This window comes from Rhinolophus ferrumequinum, chromosome 20 (assembly GCF_004115265.2).
Source record: "Rhinolophus ferrumequinum isolate MPI-CBG mRhiFer1 chromosome 20, mRhiFer1_v1.p, whole genome shotgun sequence".
Lineage (NCBI taxonomy): Eukaryota > Metazoa > Chordata > Mammalia > Chiroptera > Rhinolophidae > Rhinolophus > Rhinolophus ferrumequinum.
In genome coordinates, this window is record NC_046303.1 from 21,081,629 (window position 1) to 21,095,488 (window position 13,860).

Sequence of the window (13,860 nt, forward strand, 5' to 3'; positions counted from 1 at the left end):
CCTAAGATCTTTTTTTTTTTCTCTCATGGGGTCCAAATACTCAAAACGACTGCCTCCCCCAAATAAACTGCTTTTCAAAACTTAGCATTCACATTACTTGAGATATCAGTGAAATAATGTTGCTAGAACTTACCTGAGAAAAGACAAGGTGGCTAACTATATCCTTAAATCAGTAAGTTACACACACGTACAATAATTCTGGGCACCTATAAATCCAGTTTGCTGGAGGGCAAACTTCAGAGTAAAAACAAAATAACAGATTAAAAAAAAAACTGACACCTATTGAAATAGCATTACCAAATGTTCACGATAATACTACTACTAATAATCAATGAGGATCAGAGTTGGCACATAGGACATACTCCCTCGGCAAGTAGAGCACCTCCTAATACAGAGGTAGTGCTTAATACTTGTATACATTCTAATGCTCCAGCTTCAAGGGAACCGTACTGAGTATTAATAGTGAATAGCTACTAAGTTACTTGAGCAAGAGGTCTTTTAAAAGACTCTTTATTGTAGATATTCTATTTAGAAAAATACATTTTATTTTCGTCATAGTGATATCCCCGTTGGCACAAAAAGTGAAATCCAACAACACATTTTTTAGTCAGGAACTCTGTTATGGAAAGTATGCAGACTATCTTAGAATAATTACCAAGACATCACCTATGAGGCTTTAATTGCTCTGAAAATTATAATATTCCAAATATAAAGAATATCAAATATGTCCCTCAATTCAATGTTCAAGATTCAAATATGTATCGAGTCCCTGCTATGTGCTAGGCACGAGGGATATGGCAGTGGCATAAACAGAGCCACCATTCTTGAGGATTTATACCGGGGAGAAATACAAAAGAAACTTAAAACTCCACAGTAGATGTTAGCTGTAGATCCCTGTTACAGATGCCAAATCAGCCAGCAAACAGGAGGGGCAATATCTGTGTACAGAAGCTCTCTTACATAAGGTAATTGGGTAAGATGTCCCTAGTGAGGTGGGGAGAGCTGCAGGCTCTCTCTAGGGGACAACAGGAAGACAGAGGGTACAGGAAGTGCAAAGGTCCTTGGACATGTAAGGCATATCGTGCAGTGCTGTGTGGGCCTTTGGAAGTACTGAGTTTCACTTTCAGTGAGAAGAAAGCCATTGGGGAAACAGCATTTTTCGATCTTGGGAAAAGAAATGATTATTCTCAAGATATGGGAATTGTTTATGTGGTCAGAACCGTGGCCAGAACTTGGGCTTGAAGACTGCCATATCCAGAATGAAGTAACTTCTATTCTTCAATGTTGTGTTGTACGACTGTCTTAATGACTGCATTTGTCCTCCTCCATCCAAATGGTCATAAAACCTACATTGCAGTAAGATAGTGAAGATGTAATGATACAAACAGTCCCTAAGATTGTTCCTGGATTATAGCAAGTGCTTAATGAATAATAGCTGTCATTTTAATACTGCTGCAAGCAACTGAAAAACGTGTTTCATATGAACTTAGGCAGGAAACACAAATTTTAAAAGGTCTAAAGAGAAGGTGGAGAGAGAGAGAAAGTTGTTATTAGGACAGGTTTGGACTCCTGGAAGATGTGAAGGGACTCTTGATGTCCAAATCTCCAAAATGCCAGTTCAGAAGAACAGATGTGTGGTTTTGTAAGGAGAACGTGGTATACAATAACAAAACCTAATTGAGATAATTAATTATCCCTACAGTATAACTATCTGAAAAAAATTAACATTGCTGAGTAAAAATTAACCATGTTTAGGGTCTATCTAATTGAATCCCCCAATAACCTATGAGCAAGATATTAAACTTATTTTCAAAATGAGACATTGATGTTCAAAGAAGGTGAAAAAAAAAATGTCCCAAATCACACATCTAGTCATTGTGCTCAAAACCCAAACCATAATAAGTGCTCTACGAATGTTTCTTAAGTGAATATATGAATTTTCACTCCAGATTCCACGTCCAAATTGGTGATATTGCCTTTACAATCATGAAACCAGATAAATGTTTCCCAAATTCTTCTGATTATAAGTCATCTGGAATACAGGTGTTTTTCCCTGTGTCTCACTTCAAAATTCAGAATCTTTTGTGGAGCAGTCTAGAAATTGATATTTTTATTAAGTAATCCAGGAGATTTTTATGATTAGGGAATTTGGGGAAACACAGGATAGTTACTGCATAACGCTCCTTTCGACTCTGTAACTCCTACTTAGCTCTTCTCTCTTTTAAAAGGGGAAATAAGAATATATGACCCTTTCAACCTTCTACCTATTTCCAAACCCACACTTACCTTCCTACTGTGCAAAGACGGAGCGCCCTGAAATACAGATTTGAAAAATGTTGCGATGTATTGACTTTGTCAAAGATCCCTTTGTTGACTTTAACTGAATGGGAATAAATACAACACGTGTGGGACTTGTTGTTTTTAGTGTTGTTTTCCCATTACTGTCTACAAATCCAAGCAAATGTCTAAGGAAGAATTGTCTAATGATGGAAGTTTTTACAAAGATTAATTATAAAAAGCATCCCCTCCTGACCTCCGGCAGGGGGTTGTGATCAAGGACCATAGTATCTAAAAACTTTTCTTCATGTTTTATTTCTTGGTAACATAATTAAGAGTGTTGTTGATGAAGTGTTCATTTTCCTCTACTTTCCGGTAAGAGTGGGAAAACAGATTTCATTTGGAAAGTTTTAATATGCTTTAAAAATACACACTGCTGTATATTCTGGCAACTGCTGAGTGGTACGTACTCTGCAGTGCTAGTAACCAGGATTGGATGGTGTTACATTAAAGTGGTGAATAATTATATTTTTCACAAAGTTTTGTGTTCTAAAAAGATATGCTATAAAATATTCATTTGGTGTGGTGCACAGAATAAGCAAGAACAATTTTTTAAACTCCCATCCCATGGTATGATATAAAGAAATTGGCTGATAGATATCATTGTCTTTGTGCCACCAGATTGTCCTGTGGAAGCCACACCCACGAATTAGGAAAAACTGGGGAGAATTTTTTAGACCTAGGAAACAAAATAAAGTGGCACACTGGCTATTGTACTCGCCTCAGACCAAGAATAACGATCTGAACTCATCCTCTGGATCCCAAGTAAACAATGGGAAACTCCGAGCTTCTCCTGCTTTGAGAGTTAGTAAATATTAATGAAGAGCATCACTAATCACACATATCAGGGTCTATTGTGAATGTGTAAGGTAAGAGTGTCTTTCAATCCTATTGACTATTAGCTATCAAAAAGTAGCCACATCCTACAGATACCAGGTTGGGAAGAAGATTCTGAAAGAATGTTTCCTAAAAAATACCATTTCCTGGTCAGATAATTTTTCTTTTAATGACCAGAAAAAAAGAAAAAAAAACAATGTGAAAACGACAACATTTCTCTTCAACCTAAAACAAATAGCTCTCAGGAAACATTCATGTTCATCTTTTCGTCCAACATAAATGAAAGGGGAAACACGTTGTGTAATGGAGATTGGGGCATCCAATAAAAGCAAAATTACAGGGGCCAAAATGGCATGTGGCCATTTACTGAGGTACAAAATTATCCAAATTCTCTCATGAAGAAATAGCCATAAAGACTTAATGGCCATGGGTGATTCTTGTTTCAAAGCATTGTCAAAGTAAATATACTTTGAAATCATCTTTGTAACAACAAGCTATCGATTACAAAGGTCTTATGAATGCTTTTAAAATGCAAACAGTTCTCTATTTCACAGCACAATTACTGCTATATGAAGAGGAAGAAAGAAACTTTCTTCACTAGGAATAAGAACATAACTTTTCTTTAGCAAATGATTTTTAATTAAACCAATTACATTTAACATTCAAACATTCAGAATGTCCTTTCTATACTTTTTAAATTAGCGTCAATCTACTCTTGTCTTTCCAGGAAAATTTTGAGAAAACTTAGTGCCTAAAACTTAAAATATCTACCTGTAAACTTATGGGGTTGCTTCTGCGTTTGGAACATAAACATTACTATACATGAGAGACATGAGGCTTGAACAGAAACCAACAAGAACAATTAACTAGAATCCATGGCAAAGATCAGCTCTAATGCATGCCAGAGGCCACCAGGGGGAGTAAAATCCCCAAAATATAGGTCAAATTGAAAAATGCTGAATGGAGGTACAGCAGGGACCAACATGGAAAAGAATCAGTCATCCAATCAAACAACGACGATAAACAGATGTTTAGGGCTTTAACTTAGAGATAAAATGAATTTGAATTATTCCTCATTCATCTTGTAAAAAAAAAAACCCACCTCTTTTTATATATATTTTGGGGAGAAAATAAGCTAAAGGAATTTCTTCATCAGTCCACTGGTACCTTGAAAGATTATCTTTTTCATCTTCTATTGATTAATAAAGAGAACTGCCTTCCTAGAAGACAATTTGTACTTTTTAAAAATTAAGGCTATTTTTAGAGCAGTTTTAGGTTCTTGAATCATGTATTTTTATTAAACAAGAATTTATTAAATGAACAATTTCTTGAATTCTACTTATGGTCAGCTAGGACAATCATGATTCCTATAGTCAACGATCTCTTAATCAGGCATTTGTTCCAGCACGTGAGAGAGAACAATACTTAACATGACCTACATGAATTATCAGCTCTGTCTGGAAGCACAAAAGGGGGGAAATTTCTGAAAGCAATGAAGAAGTAAGCCAGGACAAATTTTTCAGCAATAGGTTAAAATATATCCCATGTTCATAATACTTCATTTGGAGACATTTTATACGTAGGGACTCAACATTATCTACAAGAATGGAAATTCTGGCCTTTGTAAACACAATAACCCTTTCAGATCACAGAATGACCAACGCACCTGATGAAAATATTACCTGTCAAATCTCTCAGGAGCACCTACTACCACCTGACAGGTGTTTGCTGCTTGGTTATTTCACTGACAAAGGCAATAAAGGGTTATAAACCACATCTTCTCTTATTTCCCTTAAGATGTGAGGCCATGAGGTTTTAGCAGAGATTCCAGATTATCCAAATTCCGATTATACAAACTCCATAGTGACCTCACTGATTACCCTTTAATAGGAGACCATGCTTATCCAAGACCATAGCTCCTTGTGTATTTTACTTATCAACCCTCAGAAGTTGGTAAAATAATTTTTTTTAAGTTAAAAAGAAAAAGAGTTTTGCTAGAAAATCTTCAACTGTGCAGTTAACACTGAATTTGATAAACAGTACATTCCTGGTAACAAAGACCAAAATTCCAAGTTAAATCTGTGCCCTTGGAATAATGCCAAAATGCCACAGCATATTTGCACTTTGAACAAATTGCACATTTTTAACTCCTATTTTTTTCTGCCAAAACAAAGGCTCAAAATATGCAGATTCTATCTTCCCTGAAAACTTTACAATGGTAATTTGGATGCAAAAAAAAAAAAAAAAAAAAAAAAACCTTTTCAGACCAGCAGAATGACAGATTAATTTGATTTGCTATTTTAATATTAATACTACCTCAACTATTTCTGGAGATCATTTGTGAACACAGATATCCTGAAATTGTCACTGTCATCTGGCTTGAAATTGGACAACTTTATTAGAATTCTTTGCTACTTGGCCAATGTCCTTAACCTCTCAGCCTCAATTTCTTTATCTGTCAGATGGGGATAATAATACCTCATAGGCTTGTTGGAAAGAGTCAATGAGACAATAAAAGCCAAGTGCCTAACCTAGTTCCTACCCATAGTAACTAATCAGTAAGTGATGCCCCTACTATGATATGCTATCAGACATTTGTACCTACTGGATTCAAGACACAAATGGTAATCTAAAGACACAAACCACTGTAATCTGAAATACCTGATTTTGGACATTATATTAATGACAAACTCTGTAAAAAAAAAACTGAATATTTTCTGTCAAATATACCATGCACCCCACCCCTCTCCCAATAATTACTCATTAAGACCCTACAAAAGGATGTCCCTGCTGAATTGCCCACTACAGAAAAGAATTCTAGTAAAAGCAAACATAATTTGGTCAGGTCCCAATAGAGTTACTGAAAAAAATAAAAGTTCCTGGAAACTATTTCTGGGTTATATGAAACTATTACTTTAGTGATAAATATCATCTCTTCTTACTTTTTGATAAAAGAATACAATTCTTTTTGGTGGAAAAAAAATTATATATATATTCAAATAAAGTTGAGAAAACAAAAGAGTCTTCTAGCTAGGATCAAGGTTAGAAACTTATGTCTTATGCTTTATCTTTTGCTGTCTTTTTGAAAGAGTTTATTTTAACTATATTTTATTTATAGATAAAACTATGAGAACATGAATTTGGATTTTAGTTTTAATTCTGATTTGAGGAATAGCTCCTTTCTCTCACTGTCAATATTCTGCCTATAGACACAGCTAAGCTGCACACCATACACATAGGCAAGTTTTTCTGTAGCCCAGATGATTTGAAATGTTCCTATTATTGTTTCCATTAAATTACGTCTAATATATTATAACTGTGCATTAAGAATTTATATACCATAAATTCCCTTAGTGGTTTTAAATAGCAAGTTACTAATTACCTCCCTTGCCAAAAGTTCATAAGACATGAAGTATTTACTATTAAATAGCTTCTATATTTTACCTTAGGGAAAGCCAAAATGTTTCCCAGTGGGTAACTTCAGTGACCTAAGCATTAAGAAACTGATGAGTAAGGTACCATAGAGATATGTTAAAATCCCATGATGCTGAATTTCTTTTTATTAACAGTCCAGCTTTTATTGAGAAAGATAAGAATTAATCTGCATCTTCCTTTACAGGAGGAGATGTTATGTAAGTAGGGAAAGGAGGTAATGGAAATCACAAATAAATGACTTTGTGAATTATTGGGAATGTTTTGTCTAGATAGGGACTTTCATTCCCTGAAGAATATTTTGAGCACCGTATTAAGTATCCTTTAAAAAATGCATCTCAATAAACTTTACCCAATTGACTATATTAGCAGTTACCACTTGTCTAGATCTAAGATGCTTCTCTCTTCAGTAGATCCATGTAACAGTTTGCTTATAACAGTTTGCATATAACTGTTTGCATGTAAGCTTGTTTAACAGAAATAGAAAATGAATCAAATTAAGTAGACATGCATTTAAAAGTGAGATATTGTGTCCTGTGATTTTTAAAATGAAAATAATAATAACAAAATAATAATAATAAAATAAGTAATTTGTTGGGAGCTTTCTATATATTTCTGAAATGTTTTACAGTCTTGTCTCTTTACATCTTTCAACAACCATGAAAGTGGGCACAAATATAATTCTAGTTTTAAACCATAAAGAAATGGATAAAATAATAAAACCAAGAGTTGTAGATGATAAGCTAATAAAATAAGATAAACTGGTATCAGTTTTAAAAATCAATTAATCAAAACGAAGGTACAAAAGGGAAAAAAAGAAACAAAGAAGAGATAGGAAAAGTAGAAAATAAATAGCAAGGTGATAGATTCAAACCTAACTATACAATCACACTAAATGTAAGTAGTCAAACAATCCAGTTAAAAGGCAGAGATTGACAGGTTGAATACCAAAGCAGGATTCAACTGTATGCTACCTTCAAGATACACATTATAAATCTAATACTATAAATAGGTTAAAAGTGAAAGGACTGGAAAAGATATACCAACTTAATACTAATCAAAAGAAATCCTTTGGGGAAAAAAGATTTTTTTAAAAAAGTAGATTTCAGAGCAAAGTATATTACCAAAGACAGTCAATATTACCAAGAGCTTCCAAGTACATGAAAAAAACTGATAGAATTTCAAGGAGAAATAGACAAATCCACAATTATAGTAGGAGATTTCAATACTCTTCTCTAGATATTTGGTAGAAAAAGTACACAGAAAATCATTAAGGATATATAAGATTTGAATAGCACTATAAACTAACCTGAACTTATTAACATTTATAGAAAACTCAACAGAAGAACACACATACTTGTCAAGTACACATGGAACATTTGCCTGTGAATGTGGTACCATATTCTGCATTATAAGACAACTCTGAGTAATTTAAAAGAATTCAGTTCATACAAGCTATGTTCTGACCCACTGGAATAAATTAGAAATCACTAACAAAGATATCTGGGAAAATGTTCAAATATTTGGAAAATAAAACACTTATAAAAGATCCATGAGTCAAACAACAAATCAAAAGGGAAATTAAAAAAGTATTGTGTGACACCAAAAGCAAAGGCAACAAAAGTAAAAATAAACAAGTGGAACTACATCAAACTAAAAAGCTTCTGCACAGCAAAGGAAACCATCAACAAAATAAAAAGGCAACCTGTGGAACGAAAGAAAATATTCACAAAGCACATATCTGATAAGGTGTTAAAAATATATGGTGATGGAAGGGGAGCTGACTCTGGGTGGTGAACACACAGTGTGATTTATGGATGATGTGATACAGAATTGCACACCTGAAATCTATGTAATTTTACTAACAATTGTCACCCCAATAAATTAAAAATAAATTTAAAAAATATATATATATACATGGAATTCATACAACTCCATAGCAAAAAACAAACAAATAACTCAAGTTAAAAATGGGCCAAAGGACCTGAACAACATTTTTTTTCCAAAGAAGATATACAAAATGACCAAAGGGTACATGAAAAGGTACTCCACATCACTAATTGGGGAAATACAAAAAAACAAAACCACAATAAGATAGCAACTCACACCTGTTAGAATGATTATGATAAAGAAGACAAACAATAACAAATGCTGGCAAGAATGTGAAGAAAAGGCAACACTTGTACACTGTTCGTGGGAATGTAAACTGGTAGGGTCACTATGGAAAATGGTATGGAGGTTCCTCAAGAAATTAAAAATAGAACTCTCATATGATCCAGCAATCCCACTGCTGGGTATATACCCAAAGTAAACAAAGATATCCCAAAGAGATATCTATACTTCTATGTTCGCTGCAGCATTATTCATAATAGCCAAGGTATAGAAATAATCTAAGTGTCAACAATGTATGAACGAATCAAGGAAATGTGATATAGATATATAAATGTATAGATACACACATAGTGGAATATTATTCAGTCTTAAAATAGAAGACAATCCTGTCATGTGCGATGAACCTGGAGGGCATTATACTAAGTGAAATAGTCAAACAAAGACAAATACTACATGGTATCGCTTATATGTTGAAACTAAAAAAAAAAAAAAAAAAAAAAAAACTCTCAAAGAAACAGAATAGAAATGTGGTTGCCAGGGGCTGAGGGTGGGAAAATAGGCAGAGGTTGGTAAAAGTGTGCAAACGTTCAGTTATAAGATATTATCAGATGCATAAGGTCTGAGGATCTAATGTATACCGTGGTGACTATAGTTGGTAACACTGTATTGTATAACTGAAATTTGCTGAGTAGAACTTCAATGCTCCCACTAAAGAAGAAGGAAATAAAAGGTAAATGTATGAGGCGATGGATGTGTTAATTACCTCAATGGGAGGAATTCTTTCACAATGTATATGTATAGCAAATCTTCAACTTGTACACTTAAAGAATGTATTCTAAACAGAATGAAAATGAAAAAAACAACATATCAAAATCTGTGGGATGTAGCTAAAGCAGCATTGCAGTAGTTAAGGGAAATTTTATACAATTAAATACATACATTAGAAAATAAGGAAGGTCTCAAATCAATTACATCAGCTTCCATGTTACAAAACTAGAGAAAGAAGAGCAAATGAAAACCAAAGCTAGCAGAAGAAAGGCAGTGACAAACATCAGAATGGAAATTAATTAAATGGAAAACAGAAAAATAACAGAGAAATCAATGAAACCAAAAGCTGATTATTTAAGATCTATAATACTGATAAACTTTTAGACTGATCATGAAAAAAGAGAGAAGACACTAAAAATATCAGGGATAAAATTTGTGACATCACTACAGATTTAACAGATATTCAAAGTGTAATAAGAATATTACCAACAACTTTAAACTTTTGATAACTTAGATGAAATGGACAAATTCCTTGAAAAATACAAACTACCAAATTCAAGAAGAAATGGGTAGTGTGACTAGTTCTATATTTATTAAAGGATTTGCATTTATAATTTAAAATCTCCCCACAAAGGAAGCTCAAGTCTTCTGTTTACTCTTGAATTCTGCCAAATATTTCAGGAAAAAATGATGCCAACTTCCTGTCAACTCTTTCAGAAAATTGAAGACAAATGACTTCTTCCCAATGCATTATATAAGACCACAATCACCCTGATACCAAAATCTGACAAATGCATTACAAGAAAAGGAAATTGTAGACCTATATTCCTCAAACAGAATCCATTAATATATTAAAAGTATTGCATACCTTCACCAAGCGGGATTTATATAAGTAATGCAATACTGGTTTACCATCTGATAATCAATTAATGAAAGACACCATATTAACGAATAAATGACAAAACCACATGAAAAATAATAATCCCTTATACTTGGATAGTGCTTTACACTTTTCAAAGCATTTTCATATTGATTATGTTATGATCTAATTTAAAAACTCTGTGAGCTCACTAGAGAGGGTAGCAATATCTATATTTTATCCATGAGACAACTGAGGTCCAGAGATGTTAATTGATTTATTCATCATTCACAGCTATATAATTTCTATATAATTTCTTCACAACCATATAGGTTATTTTCCACCACTTTCAAGTGTTAGAAAGAGAGATGGTTTCATAAACATGTACCATCTTTCTTGAATGTAATTCAAGTAATTGGCACTTGCCCAATTATTTCCTAAATAGGCTCCTTCAACTACACCCACGATAATGAAACCTTTCCAGTATGGCTACTAAGCTTTCTGCCCAATGGTAATAAAATTCACTATAGAACATACGTACTTCTCAAGTCTTTCACTGGCTAAAGAGTGAGCAAGTGCCCATGTCAGGAAAACTCGAGATTAGGGAATTAAGAATTCCTATTATTATAACATTAGAATCCAAACTATAAATAATAGTTATTACACTTTCAATCTGTAAAAATAAATTTATTACACTTGTAATCTGTAAAAATAAATTCCCTCTACAGAAAGAATTTTTTGAAGTTTTATATAGGAGGGTTGTAAAAATAAATTGCTCTTAAACTCCACATCAACTGAGCTAGAAAAATAATCATCTTAATCAATTTAACAGAGATTAACTCAAAGTGCTTAAAAGTATTCTGGATATTCTTTTACCCAGTTTCAGTAGAACTGCCTCTGCACAGCTGACAGGAAGCAATGAAGAAAGGTTTTCCTCTGCTATAAATAAAATACAGAAGTATGAGAAGGAGGGGGGCACTTGAAGTTGGTTAATTTGCTGTTCCTCTTTTAAAAGTCACTAAATTGAATATGAAAATAATTCAACACAGTAAGTCGTGCATGGATTTCTCAAAGTGATAGCAAATCTCTGGAAAACAAACTTACTCTTTCACTATTTCTGAAATAAATCATATATATATTCCAAAATAATGTCATTGGAGAAAAACTAACAAAAGCATTAAGAGATTATGTTTCTAGGCACGTGCAGAGCTCATTTTACTTTAATTATACAGTTCTTTAATTTGGTAATTATAAAATACTCCCTGACAAAATTAGTTTTAGTTACAAACTTAGGCATGTAAATTTCAGACCGCCACCACTTTTTCTGACACACTGTCAGAATGTCACAGTTAAATAATGACAGTACGTGGTATGGCACCACTACTTTTTAAAGAAATACATCCACAAGAACTTACTGTTCAGTTGGCTTCCTCAAAAGAAAATAGATGAGGAATAAATACTGGCAATAGATAGCCAGCTTATGAAACATAAAATTCACATGATAAAATGTCAGCTTTCACTCGTTAACAGCTGTGTGCTTTACAGCTATACCCACCTCAACTTGGAAAGTGACTTTTTAGAACTATTACACGAAAGATTGAACTAGCGGTAATAGATGAATCTCTCCCACATGGCTAGGATTGCAACCAAATTTCTACCTGTTTCATTCATTAAAATAGACAGAGAAGGACTTTACATATATTCACAGTGAAAAGTGCCTATGTTAAAATGAAGATACTGCTATTCATATTAGAAGACAATATATAAACAGGCCTCTGTTTATTGAATTCATGGCACAGCTGATCTGCACTTATGTACGTGGGCTGCATTTCCATCAGTGTGTGCATATGAAAACATGAAACGTAAAAAGCGAGGTCAAGGTATAACAAATGGATAATCAGAGTTAGACGACATCTCACGGGGAAGTAAAAATGAGGCTAGACCAAAATGTTTATAACAATAATAATAGTTATTTGATGCTGACACAATATGTGCTATGTGCTACTATTATTTTACAGGCGGGGAAACTGAAGCACAAGAGGTTAAAATACTTGTCTAAGGTTCTACAGCTAGCAAGCCAGTAAGTGAAAATTTGATTCCACACATTCTGACTGGAGAAGGCCAATTCCTAATTTTCCTAAGGAAAAATTTTAAATTGTTGTTTGAACTTTATATTTTTCTAATTATGTAATTTAAAACATTAGTGTGATATCATGAACAATATCATAAATGAGGGAAACAATCGCAAACTACAAAATGTTTATGCAGCTGAAAAGCTTTTTGAATCATACTAGTTCATGACGTATTTACACTTGCCCCTTACATACAGATTAGCCTCCCAAACATAAAATCAGGATGCCTTCTCCACTCAACACTTCTACTGATGATGATTTGCAGTCATCCTACATACAGCATGGCTGGAAGGTCTGCCTTTGTCTCTACTTCCTTCTATAAGAAGGACATTCAAAGCATTCTTAGAAAGATAAAACGGTTCAGCATTTATCCCCACCACTTACCTGAAAGAATGTCTACTTTCCCTGTTGATCTCTTCTATGATGTTCTTTCGATATTTTTGAAATTAGAAATGTCTCATTTACCCTTTTCCTCTCCCAGTCTCCAGTAGAATCTTGGAGGCTAAGGCAATGAAAACACAGGCCTATAGCCGTCTGTGCTGGACTAGGCTTAGCAGCAAATCCACCTACATCAAGACTATTGTGGGCCTGGTCTAACGTTGGCACATGTCCGTGAGCAATCCAGGAGGAATCTGGAGATGGGATCTCTCAGCCTGAATCCTCCCAGCTAAAGAAGCCACAATAGAAACCTAGGATTACTGGTGGCATAAAGACTGTGTAGGACTAATTAATGGAAAGTCAGAGTGAACAAAGTCAAAGAAAGAAAGAATGAGAGAAGACTGATTGAGTCTAAGGCAGAGAAAAAGGATGTACGATAGAACAAACATAGTATCCTCTTCTTGCTTAATTGATGTCATGAATTTCTTATCTCTCCGAGACTATTTTTAAGTTGTTTTAAAGTTTCTTCTGTTCCCTGCATTAAATGTATCCTTCTGAGTTGTTCTATGGTTTGTTTTTGTTGTTGTTTTGTTTTCCTGTTTGTGAGGATTTATTTCTCTTTCTAAAGTTCGAAGTTCTTCTGACCAGCAGGTGGGAGTAGGTTGACAATTCTCACATTCTATATGTAGACTTTTACTTAATCCCCTGTTTATCAACCCCATTCCTCACCCACAGCTTCCCATACCCCTGGTGTCCCAAAGTCTCAAAATTCTATGGATTAATTTCTTCAAATAATCAACTTCCCAAACCATGCTGGGCAAGAATGATAGTCTCCTAACTGCATAGGGTGGTGGGGCAAGAAAGAGGATGGTGACCTAACTGCTACTTAAACAAACTTTCAACTAACCATTATTTTCAGCCCTTTCCCATAATCCCTGGATTCTTTAGAGTTTGGGGGAACAAAATACCTTGTATCTCAATGTTACTCTATCTGTAGTCATTGAG

The 13,860-nt window shown here is 34.0% G+C and overlaps 1 protein-coding gene across 7 annotated transcripts in view; it reads right to left on the reverse strand.

Annotated features, from left to right (window-relative positions):
• Positions 1-13,860, reverse strand: part of HDAC9 (histone deacetylase 9) — a 664,661-nt gene that overhangs the window by 607,573 nt on the left and 43,228 nt on the right. For all 7 annotated transcript variants that reach the window (XM_033088745.1, XM_033088749.1, XM_033088746.1 and 4 more), the window contains exon 2: positions 11,222-11,284. In XM_033088745.1, coding sequence (XP_032944636.1) covers positions 11,222-11,284 — 63 coding nt within the window. The remainder of the gene's footprint in view (positions 1-11,221; positions 11,285-13,860) is intronic.